General features: G+C 37.1%; 1 protein-coding gene across 9 annotated transcripts in view; it reads left to right on the top strand.

The window, feature by feature from the left end:
* The window catches only part of LOC138791883 (protocadherin gamma-A4-like), a 255016-nt gene that overhangs the window by 39289 nt on the left and 191049 nt on the right, over nucleotides 1-24678 (top strand). For 2 of the 9 annotated variants that reach the window (XM_069969264.1, XM_069969255.1), the window contains exon 1: nucleotides 3678-6244. The exons of 5 other annotated variants lie outside the window; for them this stretch is intronic. In XM_069969264.1, the coding sequence (XP_069825365.1) occupies nucleotides 3821-6244 (2424 nt within the window). In that variant the 5' untranslated portion in view covers nucleotides 3678-3820. Of the gene's footprint in view, nucleotides 1-3677; nucleotides 6245-12626; nucleotides 15196-20502; nucleotides 22789-24678 lie in introns of those variants that run through there. 2 more of the 9 variants (XM_069969254.1, XM_069969345.1) reach the window with 2 other exon arrangements.

Raw genomic sequence — 24678 nt, 5'->3', positions numbered from 1 at the left:
GTTAATTTATCACAGAGTGTAAGTGTATGAACATAGGTATTGTCTTTGAAATGTTTATGACTGGGCTTGCTGCTTTCTGAAAAAAGTTCATCCAGATGAGGCAAAACCATTAATGTTCGTAATTGAAGTAATCATGATCTGTTCAATGTAATAACCTTTTTAAGGGGAATTTTAAATAACCTATGTATATATCATCTTAGTGTATCTGGATATAACATGGGTAAATCCCTGCACAATACCCTTCTTTATAAGTCAGATGAGAGAACTGCTATCAAACTAATGGACTTCTGTGGACTATTATATGGTCAGATCTTTATTTAAATGGCTTATTAAAGTGGCTGTGGGGGATTAAATGGTCCTAAAGATAACAGTTGTTTGACAGGGGTTCTGAAGCTAGATGAACATGCAGCCATGGTTATCTTGAGTGTGTTAATCCAGCATGGCAATGTAATGTTTTGCGAAATCCTGTTGCAGCAGCGATCAATATGAGGTCAGTAATTGAGGAGTAATGTTACACCTAAGTGTGTGTAGGGTTCCTTTTAGGTGGCTCGATAAGTGACCAACTATGGATGCAAACGAGCGCTGATCAACGAGATCAGTGATCACTTGCAGTACCTCTACAAGGTACGATCAATCGTGTGGCCTGGCTGTATGAATGATCACTTTACAGTTTATGTTGCCATTTAAATACATTGTTACCAGAAACACAGAAAGACGTGTGGCCATCGGGCATTTGCTTCTCAGTAAATTCATTCTATATAAAAGGGCCTTAGCACATGAGGGTAACTTCAGGCGTGCAGTACAATATCTTCATGTGCCAATGATTTAAGATAAGGCTGGCTACATGGTGGACACCTGAGTGCTTTGTCCATTTTATTCCACAAAGAGATTATTTTCTCTCGACAATACTTGTAATGATATTCTTACTAACTAACATTGCCTATCATATACAAATTGCTAAGGAGCTGTGACGTTATCCAACAAGACACCAGATGCATGCTTTTCTGGTTATAGGTGTTTTTACTCTGTCAAAATCTTGTTTTGACTTACCAAAGGAAACCTTGCACTTTTTTTCCCGTTTTGGTAACAACAATTTATTTTTATTTTAATATAGTCGTACTTTATTATACAGTACTTAAATCCTCTGGGGAAACAAGAGAGCACCATATAGGCATATACTGGCCACTGAATTAAGATTTAGGACCAACTCTTTTGCACCACTTGATGAATGGCTAGCTTGACTTCTGGTAGAGAATATTGGATATACAATATAATAGGGGAAACTGGCTTGCTTTGTTGCTGAACTTTAATTTCTTAAACTATTCTGGTAAAATGAAAGCTGAGCTGTGATTGGTTGGTATGGATAAGGAAGAATACTTTTATTTTTGACCATTTTGATAAATTTGCACCAAATAGATAATCTCTTCTTCTTCTTCTTCTTCTTCTTCTTCTTCTTCTTCTTCTTCTTCTTCTTCTTATTCTTCTTCTTCTTCTTCTTCTTCTTCCTCCTCCTCTTCTTCTCTCTCTCTCTCTCTCTTTCTCTCTCTCTCTCTCTCTCTCTCTATATATATATATACACTGTATATATAGTGAGTTTAAAGGTTCTACATGGATTTTAGTATATACTGTGGGGGAGATTTATTAAACTGGTGTAGAATTGTCTTAGTTGCCCCTGGCAACCAATCAGATTCCACCTTTCATTTTTCAAAGAGTCTGTGAGGAAAGAAAAATGTAATCTGACTGGTTGCTAGGGGCAACTAAGACAATTCTGCTTTACACCAGTTAGATAAATCTTCCCCTGTATGTTAATACAATGGTCTTTCAAGTTGCAATATATTCAGGTTACAATGTTTTCAACATAGAATGGTTTTCATGGGTCTCCATACCATACTTAACTTACAATGCTATTGACCAGAGATGAGCAAAACTACAGTAAGTTCACTTTTGCAAAACCCTGAACATTTGGCATTTGAGCTACTACTTTGACACCTACAATTTGTTTTCTTGGCACACTATGTAGTGTACAGATCCCACATACTGTAGTTCCATAAATCAAAATTTTGTTTATTTAACGTGTCACTGCCATTCTAACTTTCAAAATCTAAATCAGCAGGGGGTGTGATATAAAGCAAGTTTGAAATTTCTTTTTTTGTTTTTTTTTTTATCATGGAAAACGTGGCACTTCCTGTACTTTTTTTTTCTTACAAAAAGTCTAAACACAGGAAGTTCTGTGTTTTCCAGGTCAACTGCAGAGAGAAAAGGCAGTCATTTCATTGACTGACACATTGAGCCGTGACTCTCTGTACTGGCCGGGACTTCATGTGGTTAGTCTCTTTTTTTTCCAACCAGCACAAGCCGCCTTCAGGAGACTGGACCTGGATTTCTGGTAAGTTCAGCTTTGTTTTACAGCATGATAACAACAAAAATAACGAATTCATGTTGAAAACTTGCTTTATATCACACATAATGTTGATTTAGATTTTGAAAGTTAGGCTATGTTCACACAACGTTATTTCAGCTCTGTTTAAAATGACGTCCATCATTTTGATGTCATTTAGCAGCCTGGCCTCCCCTTAGTGCAATGACTAGTGTTTGTACATTATTCTAGTTTAGGTGGACTAATTGGACTTTGGGTGTGGCTAAATTAAAAAGACCATTGAATTTAATTTTTAAAACAGAGAAAGGACGGTGAGAAAAAAACTGTGTGTGAACAACAAATAAAAAATGTCCGCTGATGTCCGAAAATAATGATCATGTTCATTATTTTGATGTCCAAGTAAAAATGTCCGTTATTCAATACATTGTGTGTATTAAACGTCCGTCTTTCCATTGACTTCAATGCATTGTCATAGCAGTCTGTTAAATCGTGGCAAAAATGGACGTTTTTTAAAATAGCAAAATCGGCAGCCTTTTCAATATTTTTGACGTTGTGTGAACATAGTCTTATAATGACAGGTACACTTTCAAAAATAATTTTATCTGTATTAGTTACCCAACCACTTTGTCTTTAAACTACAACTTTAATTTTAAATTTTGAGATGACATTTCAATACCTAGTTTTCCATAGAATTATGTTATGTGTTAATATACAATATTGCCAGCTTACAATGGTCGTTCTGGGTCCAGTTACTAATGTAATTGCAAGTATAGGAGCTTGTAAAATCCTAACATTGTTTATAACATAAGAAGTCAAATGTGGCTGTAATCGTTTTCAAAATAATAACCGCCCCCTTTAAATTATATTTTGATTTATAGAATTGTCATGAAAAAATATTTTTACGTTATAACTGAGCAGAACCAATATTTATTTTAAAACTAACAATGATGAAACATTTTAAAAAAAAATACTTCTTAAAATAATAAAAAAAATCAGTTATTTTACTAAATCCTATATCAATTTGTCGTATATAGAAAGCCTGCTAACATGAGTTTAGTAGCTATTTTCCTCTTTTCTTTATCTTATTAATGTGTGTGTGATTGTTTATATACATTTATAATGAATATTTATAAAAGTTTACATTTGTAAACATAAAAACCTACTATGACATTCTAAATTAGAAATCTAGACCGCAGTTCCTCATTTTCACCTCAGAGCGCCGCTGTTTGACCAATAAAAAGAGAAATACAAAACTGGAAATCCACTGGTGTTTTCCTTCCTCATACACACTGCAGATCTGCACAGGGAGACACAGACATTATCTGCATTACTCCAGCAATATTTTGTAAGCTATTGGAATTATATTTCCCACATCTTTCTGGATTCCTAATACTTTTATAAAAAGATTATTTCCTGGAAGATATTGGAAGCCTGGTGTCTGAGATGGAACCTTATACAGAGAAATACAAAGGACTCAGATGGCAAGTAACCATTTCTATCTTATTTTCCTGGCTGTGTCATTCAGTCTCTGGTCAGATTCATTATTCCATTGTAGAAGAAATGAGGAAAGACTCTGTTATAGCAAATATTGCAGATGACCTTGGATTAGATATTAAGCAGCTCTCATCTAGAAAACTGAGGATTGTATCCAGAGCTTCAGAGATAAATTTCTATATCAATATAGATAGTGGAAATCTTTATGTTAAGGACAGGATAGACAGAGAGACATTGTGTGGGAGATCAGCCTCCTGCTTCCTAACCTTTGATGCTGTGGTTGAAAACCCATTTAATATCAATAAGATAAAGGTGGAAATTCTGGATATAAATGATAATTCTCCAGCATTCTTCTCTGATGTATTTACTTTAGAGACAATTGAATTAACATCAGTGGGAACTAGATTTGCTTTACAAGCTGCAGAAGATCCAGACACTGGTTCTAATTCTGTACAGTCATATAAGCTCAGTGACAACCAGTATTTTACACTGAGTGAAGACACCAATCCAGATGGCAGCACATTTCTAGAGCTTGTTCTAGAGAAACCATTAGATAGAGAGACCCAGAGTCTTCATGAGCTCATACTAACAGCTATGGATGGGGGGAAACCTATGAGATCTGGAACTGCTTTAATAAGGATCATTGTTACTGATGTTAATGATAATTTCCCAATATTCACCCAGTCAGTATATAAAGTCAGTGTCAATGAGAATACTCCAGTGAATACAACAATTATCACTGTGAACTCCACAGACAAGGATAATGGGGTCAATGGACTGGTCACATATTTCTTCAGTAAGACTTCTGGGAATGTCCATCATACGAGAACATTCAGCATCAACCCTGTGACCGGGGACATTAAAATAAATCATAACCTAGATTATGAGCTAACACAGAATTATGAGCTCTCTGTGCAGGCTAAAGATGGCGGAGGCCTAATATCCCATTGTAAGGTTTTGGTAGAAGTCGTAGATGACAACGACAATGCTCCTAAGATGTCTATTACCTCATTCTCTACTCCTATTCCTGAGGACGCTGCTGTGGGTACAATGATCGCTCTGATTGAAGTTCATGATAAAGACTCAGGACAGAATGGAGAAGTGGACTGTAAACTTCTGGATGAAATACCATTTATTTTAGTTTTATCATCTGACAACTATTACAGAATTGTCACCACAAGTCCCATGGACAGAGAGAAGGTTTCTAGTTACACCATTACTGTTTTAGCCACTGACAGAGGATCTCCCCCACTTTCCAGCAGAAGGACCATCACATTGGAGATATCAGATGTCAATGACAACCCACCATTGTTTACCAGAAGTACTTATATTGCTTATGTCCCAGAGAACAATTTACCAGGCTCCTCTATATACAGTATACAAGCCTCAGATCCTGACACTGGAGACAATGCAAGAATATTTTATTCCATCTCCACCTCTAATACAGAGGATCTTCCGGCATCCTCCTATCTCTCCATCAATATAGAGACTGGGGTCATCTATGCTCAGAGATCATTCGATTATGAGCAACATAAAGAGTTTTACATACAAATAAATGCCAGAGACAATGGATCCCCATCTCTGAGCAGCAACACAACACTACTTATTCATATTATGGATCAGAATGATAATGCACCCAAAATTTTATTCCCGTCCTCAGACATTGGAGGTATGACGGCATTTGACATGGTCCCTTTTGATTCTGAACAGGGTTCCTTAATAACTAAGGTAGTGGCCATAGATCCGGACTCTGGGCACAATGCTTGGCTCTCTTATCATTTTCTACACTTATCAGAACCTTCTTATTTTGCCATCACACAACATACTGGGGAGATAAGGACATCTCGTATTTTTCAAGAGAAGGATGTACTGAACCATAAGATAGTGGTGATGGTGAAGGACAATGGAGACCCCTCTCTGTCATCTACAGTTACCCTAAATCTCCTTATAGCCAACAATTTCCAGCAGGTTGTTCCCAGATTCAATGAACAAGTAACGGAAGAGAATCCACAATCTAGTTTACAGTTGTATTTAATCATCGCCCTTGGATTAATCTCACTGCTATTTCTTATCACTGTCATGTTGGTCATTATCTCCAAGTGTAAGAAATCTGATCCCGTCCCAATGTTCAGTAACCTCAGCTCAAACCTGTATCCTCAAGTCGACCCCAGAATCCTTTCTCAGTATGGAAATGGGACACTGACATTCCCTTACTCATACAATGTCTGTGTGGGGTTTGATGCCAGTGAAAGTGACTTTACTTACATGAAACAAAATCCAGATGTTCCTGTGGACAACCTCATTGATGCCGATGATTCTGGACTCGGGACTGAAAGTGGAAGAGAAGCTTTACCGACAACTGATGTGCTGCAGGTGAGTTTATCTAAAATGTAACTGAAGAATGTGTACAGATTTTATAAGATATAAAAAACACCAATTGGTTCACTGTAAGGTTCTATTACACGGACCGATATTAAAGGAGGAAGTGAGCACCGACCTGTCAGGTCAATACTTACTTGCTCCTTGTTCCCTGTTCGCTCTTGGTGTTTGTAATCGGGGGGAAAACGGATGTTCGCTCTGTGGCCTATAAGAGATGGCGGTCATCTGCTGCTACAGCTCCTATTGCACAGAGCAAAGCCCAGCAAACCGTCGCTATGGCCATTGTTTTCTTCCAGTGTTTTGAAGGACATCGATCTACCGACATCAAGCATGTTGGATAATCGTTGCCTTTTAACACTGCTTATTATCGGTCGCATCAGCCAATAATTTGCCACATATGGCCGATAATCACTTAGAGTAATATGGCCTTTACAAGGTACTGTAAAATAAAATATTCGCCTTACAAATATTAACTAAGAAATCTGATTATATCTGACAATGCAAAACTAACACAATATTTATTTTTTGTTAACCCTTAGACGACCCTGGACGTAGGGTTACGTCATGGAAGTCTGTCCCCAGACGACCCATGACGTAACCTTACGTCCTGGGTGTTTCTCCCGCTATGAAGCGTGCTCCGGAGCGGAGCGCGCTTCACAGCAGGTGGGGGCCGGCTGCACTGAGCAGCCGGGACCTCACCGGTAATGACACGCTGCAGCGATCGCGCTGCCGCGTGTCATTAACCCCTTAAACGCCGCGACCGCGGCGTTTAAGTGTAAGTGACAGGGGGAGTCCCCTGTCACTTACCGATCGGGACCCCCGCAGTGTGACTGCGGGGGTCCCGATCGTTGAAACGGACTGCCGGAGGTCTCTCACCTGCCTCCGTGCGGTCCGATCGGCGATCTGCTACACTGAGCCTGCACAGGCAGGCTCAATGAGCAGATCGCCGATAACACTGATCAATGCTATGCCTATGGCATAGCAATGATCAGTGTAAAAATCAAAGTAGTGAATGTAGAAGTCCCCCAGAGGGACTTCAAAAGTGTAAAAAAAAAAAGTTCAAATCACTATTACACTACCCCAAAGCCCCTCCCCCAATAAAAGTCTAAATCACCCCCCTTTCCCATTATATAAATAAAACATATAAAAATAAATAAATAGATAAACATATAATATACCGTAGCGTGCGTAATTGCCCGATCTATTAAAATATAACAAGCGTCATTGTGATCGGTTAGCGGCGTACACGAAAAGAGGGGAAAAAGTGCGCAGATTACTGATTTTATGTTACATTATATATTAAAAAAATCAATAAAAAGTGATCAAAACGTCCGATCTTCACAAATATGGTATTAATAAAAACTAGAGATCATGGCGGAAAAAATGACGCCCCATACAGCCCCGTAGGTGAAAAAATAAAACCGTTATAAGCGTCACAATAGCGTCACAATAGGCCCATTTTATTAATATTTAATTGCCAAAAAAAAGGATTTCATTAAAAAATATATATATAACATTAGAGAATCTGTGTAACCTGCATATGGTTGTGTTCCGGCTGACCTATAGAATAATAGTGTCATGTCGCTGTTACCATATAGTGCATTACGTAGACACAGGAACCCCCCAAACGTTACCATATTGCATTCTTATTTACGATTTCACCTATTTATAGCTTCATAAATAACATATTTGGGATTCCATCATACATGTTATGGTAAAATGAATGATGCCATTACACAGTACAACTATTCCTGTAAAAAACAAGCACTTACATGGCTTGTAGATAGAAAACTGAGAGTGCTAGAGCTCTTAGAAGGGGAGGAGGGGAAAACGAAAACACTAAGATCAAAATTTGCGCGGTCCACTGGGTCATTTTGGGCCTGGTCCTCAAAGGGTTAATGGGGTATAGTATCTGTTTCCTGATACGTCTGAAGTTCATGCAATTTTTATTATAGACGCACTTGTCAAATAAAATGGAGGACAGAGGATTTACAGGAATAGTGTTAAGCCCAGGTGGCTTATTTATCAATATTTTTATGTCAGTTTATGGTCTTAATGGCAATGTAATAAGTAGGCTTCTGTGATTTGTTTGCTGGGTCTACTTTGACATACCTACAGAATGTGGCCCTGGTGGGCCCATGAGGTTTATATTGTAGTGTTTAGAGTCTTAAGGTTTTATCACAAGCTGGAAAGCTACCCTTAATCATAGCACACTTATTCTGAGAGCAGAGTACAATGGCCCACCACATGAATGGAGCTGCAGGTGAGAGGCCCACACCTATTCCCTATGGGGTTAACAAATATTGCCAAGCGCTGACCGCACTAATCAGCTAGCTATCCCCTATCCTCAGGAATAACTTGTGTCTTGGGATGACATTTTTATGCATTAGTATTCCTGAAAAATTCAAGTTAACAAATGCTATCACACCAGAAACCGATATATTTTATAAGTTTTATATGAGGCCTACAGCTTGCTCTAAAGTTATCTATGAGGTTTGTTACAATTTAAGTAGTTCTCCAGGCATCTTGTTACCAGTCATTATTTCTCTTAGTTTATATTGTGCATGTGTTTAATTTTCCTTTGGTATTGGTTTAGTTGCTGATAATATATAACTATTCATAGGTTGCTTATTCATTTATTTATTCGACTTTATTTAAAACTACAGAGACATTTGGTTTCCCAGTGTTTACAGTAGATTGACAGTCATTTACATAGATATTTAGGTCTTTGCCCATTTCCCAAAAATATGTATTTTTATTGTAATTAGAGTGTTAGCATCTTGTGGGGGGGATTAGGCTGGTTTCACACCTGGCTTTTTTTTTTTTTTTGAGAACTGTCACTACAGTTTTTGTGCCAAAGCCAGGAGTGGACTTAAATGGGATGGAAAGGAAAGGGAGGTCTTGTACTTCACTTTCCTGCTGGATCCACTTCTGACTTTGGCGTAAAAACTGTAGTAACAGTTTTCCAGATAACTATCATGTGTGAAAGCAGCCTTTACATGTCCTAGAGACTGGGTGCTGTCTCTTACCTGGCTGCATGAGATGGATTGTATAGTAGTCTTAGGGCCCTATTACACGGGACGATTATCATGCGAAAAATCGTTAAATCGTTTGAATTTAAACGATAATCGTTCTGTGTAATTGCAGGCAACGATCAAAAAATCATTTATAAGTCATTGATCGTTGATTTAGATCTGAACCTAAAATTATCGTTAATGGTTCACTAATCGTTCGCTGTAATTCACCATTCGTTCGCTTAAGTTCCGCATTTTTTCACTAATCGTTCAGTGTAATTGCACATTGCCCATTGTTTTGCTGGGATCATAAGGAATAAACGATCAAAGTAACGATCACAATAACGATCAAAGTAACGATTATAACTAACGATTATCGTTCTGTGTAATTTTGTGAGCAATTTCAGGTTAACGATAAACAATCTCGTTTGCAATCGTTAGTTGTTAATCGTTAAAAATCGCTCTGTGTAATAGGACCCTCAGTCTATGGCGTCTGTCTACTGCAGTGAGGAATGAGTCAGGAAGAGATGCTCTTAACTGAGTCCCTTTTCTTCCTGTTCAAGGGATGTGTCTGAACACACAGACCATGACTGATTAAAACTTTTGACTTGGATATATAATATGTTTCAATAATATCACTTTAAAAATCTATGTTTTGGTTTATATCCTTAGATATGCACAAATGCATGCTACACAAAGGCTCACACAACGTTTTTTCAGCTCCATTTAAAATTGACGTCCGTGTTTTTGAGTCTAAAATAACGGACATCATTTAGCTGTGTGGCCTCCCCTTAGTGCAAAGACTGGTGTTTGTACATTATTCTAGTTTGGGATTACTAATTGCCCTTTGGGTGTGGCTTAATGGAAAAGTCTATTGAATTTAATAGTAAAAATGGAGACAGAACTGTGTGTGAACTACTAATAAAAAACGTCCGCTGTTTGCAAAAGACGTCCGAAAATAATGATCGTGTTCATTATTTTGACATCCGCGGCAAAAACATCTGTTATTCAATACACTGTGTGCATTGGACGTCCGTCTTCCCATTGACTTCAAAGCATTGCCTTTGCAGTCAGTTTAATCTCAACAAAAACTGTCTTTTTTATTTTTTTTTATATAAAAATCAGCCGCCTTTTCAATATTTTTGAAGTTGTATGAACATAGCCAAATACTAATATATGATGTAACCAGCAATGTCTGCATACATCTCAGACATCTGTGTCTTACATATTGCAATTAAAAGGAATTTTAAACTTTCATGTTTTAGTGATATCCATTGCCTTGACTATTGCTAAATTGGTGTTAGTGGCTTTCAGTTACTCAGTCGATTGTTTGGAAAGGGAGTCTCAGGTTTAAATATATCTGCTGTATGTATCCTTAATATTATAGCCAAAGTAGCTATCTATACAGTTACTTTTTTCTTGCGACTTTTTTGCTTTTCACTATATGCATATCTGTAAAATTTTTGTAAGTATAAATTATCATATTATTATGTTAATAATGGCAAAACTATAGGTCACCAATAGGGATGATCCGAACCGAGTTCGGTTCAGGTTCGTATGAACCCGAACTCTCGGTAATGATTCCCGCTGTCTGCCCGCTCTGTGCAGCGGGCCGATCCAGCTGGAGGACCGCCTGGAAAACTGGAATACAGCCATAGACATAGGCTGTATCCCAGACAGCGGGAATCTGATGCCGAGCGTTCGGGTTCATACGAACCCGAACCTCGGAGAGTTCGGACCATCCCTAGTCACTAAAGTTTATATAGGACTTAAAGTCTTGTATGCACATGTCTATTCTTTCTATCTTGACATTTATCCAGAGGCAGCAAGTTAGTTTTCTGAAGGAAAACATTCTAAAAATATAATGACATAATTGTGTCATCTTTAGTCACAAGGTCTCATATTTAAATGTATGTCATGTTGTTAAGTTTAATGAACATATAGTGAAAAATAAAATTTTATATATATATATATATATATATATATATATATATATATATATATATATATATATATATATATAAATATAAATATATATATATATATATCACTTTAGGTCCCTTGAAGGACATAATTTAAAATCTCAAAGTTAAAATTTGGTTTTTGTTAAGCTTTAAATATACGATTATTCAGAAGTAAACAAATAGAGCTTTCTCAGTTGTTTTAATATAATTCAATGCTTTAATACACATTGACTTTCTTCATCATCAAGATTCTATTCTGCTATGTACATATAATAAAACTAACATAAAGTGAATGTCATTGAAATCTCAATGTCTCTATGTGATTTAAAAATATAAAATGTAAGTGCTAATAGAGAATTGACAGTTTAGGATTATTGTGAATCAGATATGATTTATGTGACATAGAATCCTTATTCTGTTACCTTATACAAAGAAATATTAAAATGCTGATTTGTAAGGAAACCAAATTAATGACAACAAAATTACTTTTAAGATTCCTAACTTACTATAATTACTTTCTTGTTGGCAAATTTTACTTTGTTTAGATTGTTTCTTTTGATTATATTAAGGTTTCTTAACAGTCATCATCATCATCATCTTCTAGCTATGTGCTTTTATAGGCAATTGATACAGTGTAAAATAATGATCAAAGCATTCATAAACAGATCTTATTATTTTTGTAAATGATCAGTTCAAAATAAAGTTTACTTACAATATACAGTTTTTTAAAATGTTTTAAAGTATCTAAACCTATCAATGTCAAAGTTCATCTTTCTTAATATTTAACTACAATGTACAACCATATTTGATAAAATAAACGATTAAATTATTAAATAAATAATAAATAAAATTAATGATTAAATATAAATATATAATTACATTATATAGATATAAAAATTATATATGAATAATATTTGTTTTTACAAGGTATATTTTATAAAGTGACAAAGAGACTCTATTAAACCCAGAAACACAATAATTGTCTACTAAATAATTTTTTATTATATAAATATATATTTTATATTTTATATAAATAATGATTTTATATTATAAAGTACGGCATATCTTTATTTTACAAAAAGAAACTGAGATTAAAAAAAATACATGACAAATGTATACATCATATAAGTTTATTTTTTTTCTATTTTAGAAATACACAATTTAGGAAATGTTTGTTGTCTTTTATAGTAATACTGATTGATATTATTTGAGAGTAAGATCATTTATTAGTTTGAAATAGAAAAATGTTTGCCTAAAAGAAATAAAAATAAATTCAGGACTGCAGTTCCTCACTTATACCTCTGAGCGCCGCTGTTTAACCAGTATGGAGAAGAAAACAGAACTAGAGACATACTGGTATTTTCTTCATTCACACACATTACAGAACTGCAAGCAGAGACACAGGCATATTCTGGATTTTCTCCTGCAAAACACTGAATATTGGATACTATCTTATGAAAACATTTAGGATTTCCTTGTGTTCTTATCAGTGGATTATAAATACCATCCAGAAGATTATTCTTAGAATTCAGATAGGAACATGGAAAATCATTTACAGATCTGCAGAGCAATCAGATGGCAAGTAACCATTTCTATCTTATTTTCCTGGCTGTGTCATTCAGTCTCTGGTCAGATTCATTATTCCATTGTAGAAGAAATGAGGAAAGACTCTGTTATAGCAAATATTGCAGATGACCTTGGATTAGATATTAAGCAGCTCTCATCTAGAAATTTAAGGATTTTGTCACATGTTTCAGAGAGATATTTCTATGTGAATGTAGATAATGGTAATCTGTATATTAAGGACCGGATAGACAGAGAGACATTGTGTGGAGCAGAATCCTCATGCTTCTTAACATTTGATGCTGTGGCTGAAAATCCATTCAGTATTTCCCACATTAAAATAGAAATTCAGGATATAAATGATAATTCTCCAGCATTTTTCCCTGATGTATTTAGCATAGAGACAATTGAGTTAACACCAGCCGGAACCAGATATGCTTTACAAGCTGCAGAAGATCTAGACATTGGTTCTAATTCTGTACAGTCATATAAGCTCAGTGACAATCAGTATTTTACACTGAGTGAAGACACCAATCCAGATGGCAGCACATTTCTAGAGCTTGTTCTAGAGAAACCATTAGATAGAGAGACCCAGAGTCTTCATGAGCTCATACTAACAGCTATGGATGCAGGGAAACCTATGAGATCTGGAACTGCTATAATAAGGATCATTGTTACTGATGCTAATGATAATTTCCCAATATTCACCCAGTCAGTATATAAAGTCAGTGTCAATGAGAATACTCCAGTAAATACAACAATACTCACTGTGACCTCAACAGACAAGGATGAAGGGGTCAATGGACAGGTCACATATTCCTTCAGTAAGACTTCTGGAAATGTCCATCGTACAGGAACATTCAGCATCAACCCTGTAACCGGGGACATAAAAATAAATAATAAATTAGATTATGAATTGACAAGGAATTATGAATTGGCCGTTCAAGCTAAAGATGGTGGAGGCCTTGTGGCCCTTTGTAAGGTATTGATAGAAGTCATAGATAAGAATGACAATGCTCCTGAGATATCAGTCAGTTCTTTGTTCAGTCCTATAGCTGAGGATGTTGCCCCCGGTACAATGATAGCACTTATTAAAGTCCATGATCGAGATTCGGGAGAAAATGGACAAACAGACTGTAAACTTATTGAGGAAACACCCTTTAGTTTCATATCATCATCTGATACGTATTACAAGATTGTCACTGCTGGTCCTATGGATAGAGAAAAAGTGTCTAGCTATAATATCACTATACTGGCAACCGATAGAGGATCTCCTCCGCTGTCTAGTAAAAGACCCATCGTTCTGGAGATATCAGATGTCAATGATAATCCACCAGTGTTTGGTAAACCCATCTATCATGCCTATGTACATGAAAATAATTTACCAGGAGCCTCTATATACAACATACAAGCCTCAGATGCCGATACTGGAGACAACGCTAAAATAATTTATTCAATTTCCAGCAATATTTCAGAAGACCAGACGTCCTCCTCTTATCTATCTATAAATATAGAGACCGGAGTTCTTTATGCTCAGAGATCATTTGATTATGAAAAGCAGACTGAGTTTCTAATATATGTTACTGCTAAAGACAATGGATTCCCCTCTCTGAGCAGCAATACAACATTAATAATCCGCATTGTGGATCAAAATGATAATGCACCAAAAATTTTATACCCCTCAATAGACAGTGGAGGTATGACAGCATTTGAGATGGTCCCTTTTGACTCTGAACAAGGTTCCTTAATAACTAAGGTAGTTGCCATAGACACAGATTCTGGACACAATGCTTGGCTCTCTTACCATTTTTTACAGGAGCCTGAACCATCTTTTTTCATCATCACTCAACATACTGGAGAGATAAGGACCTCCCGTGTTTTTCAAGAGAAGGATGTACTGAACCATAAGATAGTTGTGATGGTAAAGGACAATGGACACCCTTCTCTCTCATCTACGGTTACCCTAAACCTTATTGTTGCCAACAGTTTCCAGCAGATGATACCCAGGTTCATTGACAAAATCCCATCTGAAGAGCCTCAGTCTAACTTACAGTTATACTTGGTCATCGCCCTTGCTCTCATTTCGCTCCTGTTTGTCATAACTGTTATGTTAGTTATTATATCAAAGTGCAAGACTACATCGACATCACTTTCAATATTTGAGCCTTTAAGTTCAAACCTATATCCTCACCTTGATCCCAGAATGATTTCTCAGTACCCAAATGGGACATTGACTCTGCCCTATTCATATAATGTCTGTGTAGCTTTAGAATCTGGTGAAGGTGACTTTACATACATGCAACCAAATCAAGCTGTCCCGGTGGATAATCTCATAGATGCCGAAGATTCTGGACTAGGAAATGAAAGCTTACAAAACAACTTGACTGCAAGCGATTCTGTAGAGGTGAGTTGGACCACTTGAGATTTACTGTATAATTTTTCATACCATACGGTGTAGCATAAAAGCGTTCTCTACTTTACTTACTCTGCCAATCCAGTACTGGCATGCCAGGCCACCTCTATGATGTGCCCTCCTCCTTTTGCTGACCATGTGCCAAATCTACTGCAGCCAGTCTCTGAGACTGTAGTGGGTTCAGAACATTATCAGCGGAGTAGTGAGAGCATATCATCAGAGTAGTTATAGAGGCATCAGGGCAATGTATGTGCTGCTATCTCCTTTTTTACAGTCCTAGCAGCTTACAGTGTTTTTAAATAATTTAAGTATCTTGAGTTTCTTGTCTTGAGTATCTTGAGTATTGCTGTCTCTTTAGGGTTAATGTCCTAATTTTACTCTCCAGGTAGAGAAGATAAACCATGACCTTATTTAATATCACTACAGTCGCTAGAACACTAATTTATGGGCCCAAAGCCTGATACTAAACTGCTGAGGTTCTGCTTATATTCAGCCAAATACGTGGCTAAGGTTTACATGAATATTGAAATGGATTATGGTTTAAACCAGGGATGGGGAACCTTCGGCCCTCCGGCTGTTGCAAAACTACAATTCCCATCATGCCTGACCAGCCAAAGCTTCTCTTCGGCTCTTTAGGCATGATAAGAATTGTAGTTTTGCAACAGCTGGGGGGCCGAAGTTTCCCCATCCCTGGTTTAAACCTAAAAAGGTTCACATGAGGGCTGCACATGTGACAGAAGTCAGAATGGTACACATTTTCTTTAACATCTCTCAGTATTCCATTCTGTAATCTTAATTAAAAAATGAAGGATTTTTACATTTTCTTTTAGACACTGGTAGTGGGTTTCATTTTGCTCCTGTGTGGCTCATTGTAACTCTGCTCAGTTATCCTATAATTGTATTGACAGTAACTTTACGCTGAGCCTTGGCTAACCACAGTTCTTCTCTATGGCATGTTTAAACTTTGGCTGCGGCCTAGCAGAACATGGCCAGGATCCTTTGGTAGATAGAATTTTGGAGTCAAACTGTTATATAATTGGTCAAAAGTGTCTTTTAATTCTTGTCAGGCATTAGGTTTTGTTCGCCTCTTGTGAGTCATGAGAGACACTGGAAGGAATTCCTGACATATATTTCTGAAGAAGGCTGTGCCAATGTATAGGTATACTGTGACATGCTTTTCCTACAAGCTCCTACATTTAAAAAAAAAAGTGTGATACACCAGTGTTTGCTGTATTCCTTACACAGAACAGTATAAATACATGTACTGTATGCCGCAAAATAAGGAATTCTAATGGTAAAAAAGAAAAAGAAAAGAGGGCTTTATAAGCCGTTATTTGGTGGATTGAGCCTTGAGGGTATATTTTACTATGCGTCACAAACTTTTTGAGTGTATATCTAAAACATAAGACTCCAGATACCAGATGTGACCAGAGTCCTAGTTAAAATTCCAGTGTTGGCATCATGTGTTTCATCATAATGTGTGTATTTATCGAGGATTTGCCTTACCTTCATCTTTTTCACCATTTTATATTTCATACTGTAGCTTAATCTAAATTGTAATTTTGTAGGGTAATACATTTTGAGTATTGTTCATGAATTACTTTATTGAAGATTAGTACTTTATTAGTGATTGGTACTTGATTGGTGATTAGTACTTAATGGGTGATTAGCGGCAATGTAAAGCATTACAGAGGGGCTATGTCCTACCTATATGTAACATGCTCATGACCATTATTTTATGTGTTGAAAAATATATAACATCTCATATCATCAATAAGGTTTAAAAGGGTATTTCCATCCCAGCTTGTTCTCCTCTATTTCAAGGATAGGGCATAACAAACTGATGGGTGGGGATCTGACCTCCTGGACCAACACTGATCCCAAGAATGAGGATACAATCATCCCAATGAATGGTGCGCTCACACCGATTGTGCGGACACCTCATCCTGCTTGGCATTCATCCTTTATGGGCCGCCAAACATTTTCAGGTTTAGAGGTATTTGTCAGTTCATAAGAAATAGATTCTTGCAGCGAATGATATTCTCAAAAGTCAACTCCAAATAATGTTATCTTCCAGCAGTCTTTCTGGGCCCCAGAGAGCTCTCCAGCCCAGACTGACCCTTCAGCCAGGAGGTAGTCTTTAATTTTAGCAATATTGATCCAAGTAGACAAATCAAAGATAGTTAGTTTTCCTACTTTATATATTCATGCTGTCTTAATTTTTAAAGCTATATTGATGGGGGAGATTTATGAAAGGGTGTAAAATATAGACTAGTGAAATCTGCCCGCAGCAACCAATCACAGTAAGGGCAGCATAACATGGAGGAGACCAGGAGTTGATAGCTATGTTGTGGCTGGCACAGAGATTAGCCATGTTGTGGGGGGCACAGAGGTTAGCCATGTGATGGCTGGCACAGAGGTTAGCCATGTGGTGGCCGGCACAGAGGTTCGGCATGTTGTGGAGGGCACAGAAGTTAGCCATATGGTGGCTGGCACAGAGGTTAGCCATGTTGTGGCTGACACAGAGGTTAGCCATGTTGTGGTGGACACAGGGGTGAGCCATGTTGCTTTGTAGTGTTGTGGTCCTGGGATAACAGTTGCATATATGCCCTCTTATGTTTGCATTTTATCACAAAACATTGAGAGCTGTATTGGCGGCAGGAACAAAAACGAGTGACTGCAATCTCTGTACAACACGGCAGAATAGGTTGGAGCTATATAAAGAAAGGAGCTGTGGTGGGTGATTTATCAAAACTTGTGCAGAGGAACAAGAAAACGGTTGTCAATAGCAACCAGTCAGATTCTAGGTTTCATTTTTAGATGCCTTTTTAAAAATGAAGGGGAAAAAAAGCAATCTGATTGGTTGCTATGGGCAACTCCTCCCCTGCTCCTCTGCACAGGCTTTGATAAATGCCCACCTATATGTTACTATTGTGCTGTAAAGATGTACAATGTTAGGGCAGTGCTGCTGCTGTGTGTAATATGGAAGTGAGACATGATATATTACCTCATGTCAGTCACCATTATATCTACCTATAGCTGAGGTAAATTTGTAACAGAATCCTACTGTCTATGGCTTCTGTAGTGTATATGTAATCCGAACTACTACTCCTAACATGAAAAAAGTTGAAAAGGGAAAAAACTAGTATATTTGAAAATATAAGTAATTGTCAGACACTGAGCCACCATGCTGCTCAAATACACTTGTAGGAAGACAGACATTTCCTGCCTATAGGTAGAGTGGGTGGAGCTAAATTCAGAGGTGAGGTGGTAGAGCTATAGGCTTGCAGAGTTGTGATGTCACTGCTGACCCCTGTGACCCAGAAGTTCTTTATGTAATCAACATAAATGCAAAAAGCCTGGGGACACATAGATGAAAAAAGGTGGGAAAGGGACCGATTACAAATTATTCCCTTTTACAACAAGGAAAAAAATGTTGGACAACCTCCTTTACTAACCTTTATTAGGATAGGTTTTCACTCAGCATCCTCAGCATAGTTTCTGAAATGAAATTGATTCATATACACAACCTCTATCAATATCTTTTCATTACATTGAGTATAACTGTAAGTACTTTAGATAAGTTAGAAAATACATTATAGAATATTTTCTCTACAGTGCACTATACTATACACACTATTAAAGTTTGTGCTAAAGTGGCCATTAGAGCACACACTATAAAATGATAATTCCAAAATTAGAGTTTTTAATACAGTGACTGACACATTTCTTTTTAAAGTTGGTAAACTAAGCCTTAAAAGAATTGTTTGATGTAAAAAAAAACTTTTATACATATGCCTATTAGGAACAATGGATGTAATAATGGGGGTCCCACCTCACCATACTCCTATTAACCACAGTCTACCACAGGATCTGGTCACAGCAAAAACAGTAGAGGGCTTCAAAACAGGCCTAGACAAGTTCTTAGAGCAAAATAATATAAGTGCATATGTATAGAACCTATCACCCCTCCCCCTTCCCTGTATCCATCCCCTCCTTGGTTGAACTTGATGGACATGTGTCTTTTTTCAACCGTAATAACTATGTAACTATGTAAGAATAGAAAACCACTACCGGGAAGTTATGCTTTTACTTTTAATTCCACTTGTCAATGCATTATATAGGTGACCATGTATTTTTGAATGGCTGGCATATATAGATGTGTCCTTTTTTCTATTTCCTTAGTATACTCAAAAAAAGAATAATTGTTATTTTATGAGTTTTGCTAACATGTTGCAGTAATGTGAAAAAAAAAATCATGAGAAATTAGAATTCTTAGCTAGAATAAAAGAGAGTTAAACATGGATATTTATGTAATATTTCAGTCCTCTTACCAAATATTCTAAAAGTTAAAAAGGTAGATTTATGAAACCTTGTATAAAGGAAGAGTAAATCAGTGACACATACAACCAATCAGAATCTGGCTTTCAGAGGCCTTTATGAAAATTGAAAGCTGGAATCTAATTGACTGCTATGGACAGCTTCTTCCTTCTCCACTATTCCTACTAATATTCCCACTAAACTACTAATATTTTCTTTAATAGTCTTACAAAGAAAATGTTTGGTTGCAATTATACTTAGATCTGGATTACTTATTGTAAAACACTGTTTAGTGACATTGGTAATGTCTCTCTATAGACCTATGGTTATAATTTTCATGATAAATTGAGGTTGTTAAAGTAAAAAAAAAAAGATATCTCTGATTGAAGAGTAAATGCTTAAACCATTACAAAATTAAAAAAATATATATAATAATAATTGCAGATATTTTCTTATGAAATATACTAAAACCAATAAAACAATAACATTTCTTTTTTTAAAAGATATTGATGTTAATGTTTTTAAACATTTTAAAGTACAAGACAGGCTCAAATTGAAATTTTACTGTTTATAGAATAGCTTAGCACTGCAGTTCCTCAGTTTTACCTCTGAGCGCCGCTGTTTAACCAAAAAGAAGAAATACAGAACAGGAAATCCACTGGCATTTTCCTCACTCATACACATTATAGATCTGGAAGAGGAGGCACAGCCATATTCTATATCCTCTCTGCAAGAAACACTGGATTTTTCCTTTCTATTTTAACAAACAAGTGGATACCTTTTCTTAATTTGCCAGTGGATTATAAACAATCAAGTGGATTATTTTCCAGGAAAAATATTTTGAGAATGACTGAGAAGCTTAATCCAAAGATACACAAAGGACTCAGATGGCAAGTAACCATTTCTATCTTATTTTCTTGGCTGTGTCATTCAGTCTCTGGTCAGATTCATTATTCCATTGTAGAAGAAATGAGGAAAGACTCTGTTATAGCAAATATTGCAGATGACCTTGGATTAGATATTAAGCAGCTCTCATCTAGAAAACTGAGGATTGTATCAGATGTTTCAGAAAGATATTTTTATATAAGTCTAGATAATGGAAATCTGTATATTAAGGACAGGATAGACAGGGAGACATTGTGTGGGGCAGCAGCCTCTTGCTATTTAGCCTTTGATGCTGTCACTGAAAATCCTTTAAATGTTTTCACTGTCAATATAGAAATTCAGGATATAAATGATAATTCTCCAGTATTTCACCCTGATATATTCAGCATAGAGACAATTGAATTAACATCCTCAGGAACCAGATTTTCTTTACAAGCTGCAGAAGATCCAGACATTGGCTCTAATTCTGTACAGTCATATAAGCTCAGTGAGAACAAGTATTTTACACTGAGTGAAGACACCAATCCAGATGGCAGCACATGTATAGAGCTTGTTCTAGAGAAACCATTAGATAGAGAGACCCAGAGTCTTCATGAGCTCATACTAACAGCTATGGATGGAGGGAAACCTATGAGATCTGGAACTGCTTTAATAAGTATCATTGTTACTGATGTTAATGATAATTTCCCAATATTTACCCAGTCAGTATATAAAGTCAGTGTCAATGAGAATACTCCAGTGAATACAACAATACTCACTGTGACCTCCACAGACAAGGATGAAGGGGTCAATGGACAGGTCACATATTCCTTCAGTAAAACATCAGGGAATTTCCATCGTTCGGGAACATTCAGCATCAACCCTGTGACTGGGGACATTAAAACATATAGCAAATTAGATTTTGAAGTGATGCAAAACTATGAAATATCTGTGCAAGCTAAAGATGGCGGAGGCCTTGTAGCTCGTTGTAAAGTGTTAGTAGAGGTAATAGATGAGAATGACAATGCTCCTGAGATATCCATCACCTCATTCTCTACTCCTATACCTGAGGACGCTGCACCTGAAACAATAATTGCTCTGATTAAAGTCAATGATCGGGATTCGGGGGTAAATGGAGAAGTGGACTGTAAACTTATCGGTGACGTTCCTTTTAACTTAATATCATCATCTGCCGATTATTACAGAGTTGTCACTGCCGGTCCTTTTGACAGAGAAAAAGTATCTTCCTACAATATCACTATTGTAGTCACTGACAGAGGATCTCCTCCAATTTCCAGTAGAAGAACAATCACCCTGGAGATTTCAGATGTTAATGACAACCCACCATTGTTTAAGAAATCAAGTTACTTTGCTTATGTACAAGAGAACAATTTACCAGGAGCCTCAATATACAGTATCCAGGCCATGGATCTGGACACCGGAGACAACGCTAAAATAATTTATTCCATTTCCAATGTGGATACAGATCTTCCAGTGACGGCTTACCTGTCCATAAATATAGAGACTGGAGTTATGTACGCTCAGAGATCATTCGATTATGAGCAACAGAATGAGTTTCTAATACAAGTGTCAGCAAGAGACAATGGGTCTCCGTCATTGAGCAGCAATACAACACTAACAATCCGTATAGTGGATCAGAATGACAATGCCCCCCAAATCTTGTATCCATCTGCAGAAAGTGATGGATCAACTATGTTTGAGATGGTCCCTTTTTCCTCAGAGCCAGGATCTTTGATAACCAAGGTGGTGGCAGTGGATGCTGATGCTGGACATAATGCATTGCTATTGTATCATTTTCGGCCAGTATTGGAGTCACCATTCTTTACAATCAGCCAGCACACTGGTGAAATAAGGACATCCCGAATCTTTCAAGAGAAGGATACTTTAAACCATAAGATCACAGTGATAGTGAAGGATAGTGGAGACCCCTGTCTTTCATCTTCCGTCACCATTAATCTTGTTATTGGAAATAATTTCCAACAAGTTGCCCCTAAATTTCAGAATAAAGTCACTGAGGAAGAACAGCAATCTAATCTACAGCTATACTTAGTGATCGGACTCGCTGTCATTTCCTTACTATTTATCATAACTGTTTTGTTGGTCATTATATCAAAGTATAAAAAGTCCAAACCTCTTCCAATGTTTGGAGCTCTAAGTTCCAATCTTTATCCACCAGTTGATCCCAGAATGTTAAGTCAGAATATAAATGGAACATTAACCCTTCCCTACTCATACAATGTATGTGTGGCATTGGACTCTACTGAGAATGACTTTGCTTATATGACACCAAATCAGAATGTTCCTGTGGAAAATCTTATTGATGCCGATGATTCTGGACTAGGAAATGAAACCCTAAACGTTGCTAACAGTTCTATACAGGTGAGTAACTGTAAAACTCTACTTTTCGCTTAAATACACATATAGGCTATGTTCAGACAACGTCCTAAAAAGGAAAAAGGCGTCCGTTTTTTATGTTTAAAAAGACGTCAGTTATTGCATCATTTTAACATGCTTGACTAAAACGCATTGAAGTCTATGGAATAACAGATGTCTTTTTCACACGTTGTATTGAATAACGGACATCTTTTGAGGTGGATGCATTCAATACAATATGTGAAAAAGATGTCCGTTATTCCATAGACTTCAATGCATTTTAGTCAAGCATATTAAAATGATACAATAAAGGACGTCTTTTTAAACACTAAAAGCGGACGCCTTTTTTCCTTTTTAGGATGTTGTGTGAACATAGCCATATTCTGTTCCTGACCTTGGACGCGAAAGGTGTGCATCAAAAGAAAATCACTTATAGTTAAATTTATGTTTTTATTATGAACTTTTTTCATTTCTTCTTTGATTTTAACAATCTACTATGAATTCTCTTTTTAGGCTAGGTTCACACTACGTAGGAGACTGGCCGTTCCGTGACCCCAGCCGGTTCACGGAATGGCCGCTCTCTGGCCGGATCATCTCGGCCGGATGATCTTTCTGGTCGCAGAGCTCTGATGCGGGCGCCTCAGCGCGCGTCCGCATCAGAGCTTCCCATCAGAGCTTCTCGGCCGCAGAAAACCGACATGTCAGTTGCTTGCAGCGGCGTATGGGATCCCGTCCGGAGCGCACACGATGTGTGTACGCTCCACCCGGGATCCCATAGAACAACAGGCATTGTTCCACAGCGGTAAAAGTGTCAACGGCCGTACTTTTATGTAGTGTGAACATAGCCTTAAACTATACAAGACATAATAAGCTATTTACCTTTAAACTTTGCTGTGTAGAGTGGAACAGAGCTAGCAGAGTTCGAAGAATGTTCCTACAGTAAGAGAATGGACTAATAAGACTTAGTATTTATCTTCCTCTGTTTTTCCTTGGTTTCTCTGTTATGAGACGGTACTGTATGTCAACAAGAGCTTTAGATAAACATGACAATCAGAAATCTGTTATGATATCCTAGTGAAGAACCTGGTGAGTTACTGTAATTGCAGGGAATAGCTGTGGGAAGCAATGTAGTATTTGTTGGCCATTCAAATGGACAGACAAGGTCAAACCTTTGTACAATCTCCATTGTATACTGTATCTCCCTATTGTTATAGCATACATTATATTACATACTTTCCAGCACATCAAATTTTTAGTAGCTAAAGGTGGTTAAAATGATTATTTTGAACATCTTATGGTCTATGGTGGATTATAGGTATCATTTTGTTCGTAAGGGCACAGATATAGTAGAGCCTTGTGTAGCCATGAAGTCAACAAAGCTTCTTATAAGAGATTTTAAGAAACAAAGTAAATAAAATTAATCAAATGTTAAGTTGTCGTAGAAAGAGGTTCTAGTTATAAGTTATTTAAATAAGCTATAGAAACAGAAATAAAAGTACAGATCATACAGCGCTGGATTGCCAATCCTCAATAAGGGATCTGAATCGGTGTCCAGTCATGCACCAGGGCACAAGATGTAAGTGATGTACTGATACTCTGTCATTGCTTCTTCTGAGTTACCTGGCTTGGTCACTTTGCTATTAGGTCTGCTTTAAGGTTTGTGTATTTTGTGCTACAGGCAGATTGCCTCCTATTCCCCACCTGTTTAGCCCGGCACATGGGCTGGATTGTTAAGGACCTGTGCAATGTTCAGAATGGAGAGAATGTTCCAGTGGCATTCCTAATGATGAAGAGGGTGGGGAGGAGGGACGAAGGGGTGGTGCAAAGTTAGGGCACAGACACTCCCGTAGGGCACGGGGTTGTAAGTTTAAAAGTTGTTTTTTGGACAATAACTGC

This window comes from Dendropsophus ebraccatus, chromosome 1, assembly GCF_027789765.1.
Source record: "Dendropsophus ebraccatus isolate aDenEbr1 chromosome 1, aDenEbr1.pat, whole genome shotgun sequence".
NCBI classification, from domain to species: Eukaryota; Metazoa; Chordata; class Amphibia; order Anura; family Hylidae; genus Dendropsophus; species Dendropsophus ebraccatus.
The sequence above is the reverse complement of the archived record's forward strand: the minus strand, read 5'-3'. Positions and strand labels throughout refer to the sequence as shown.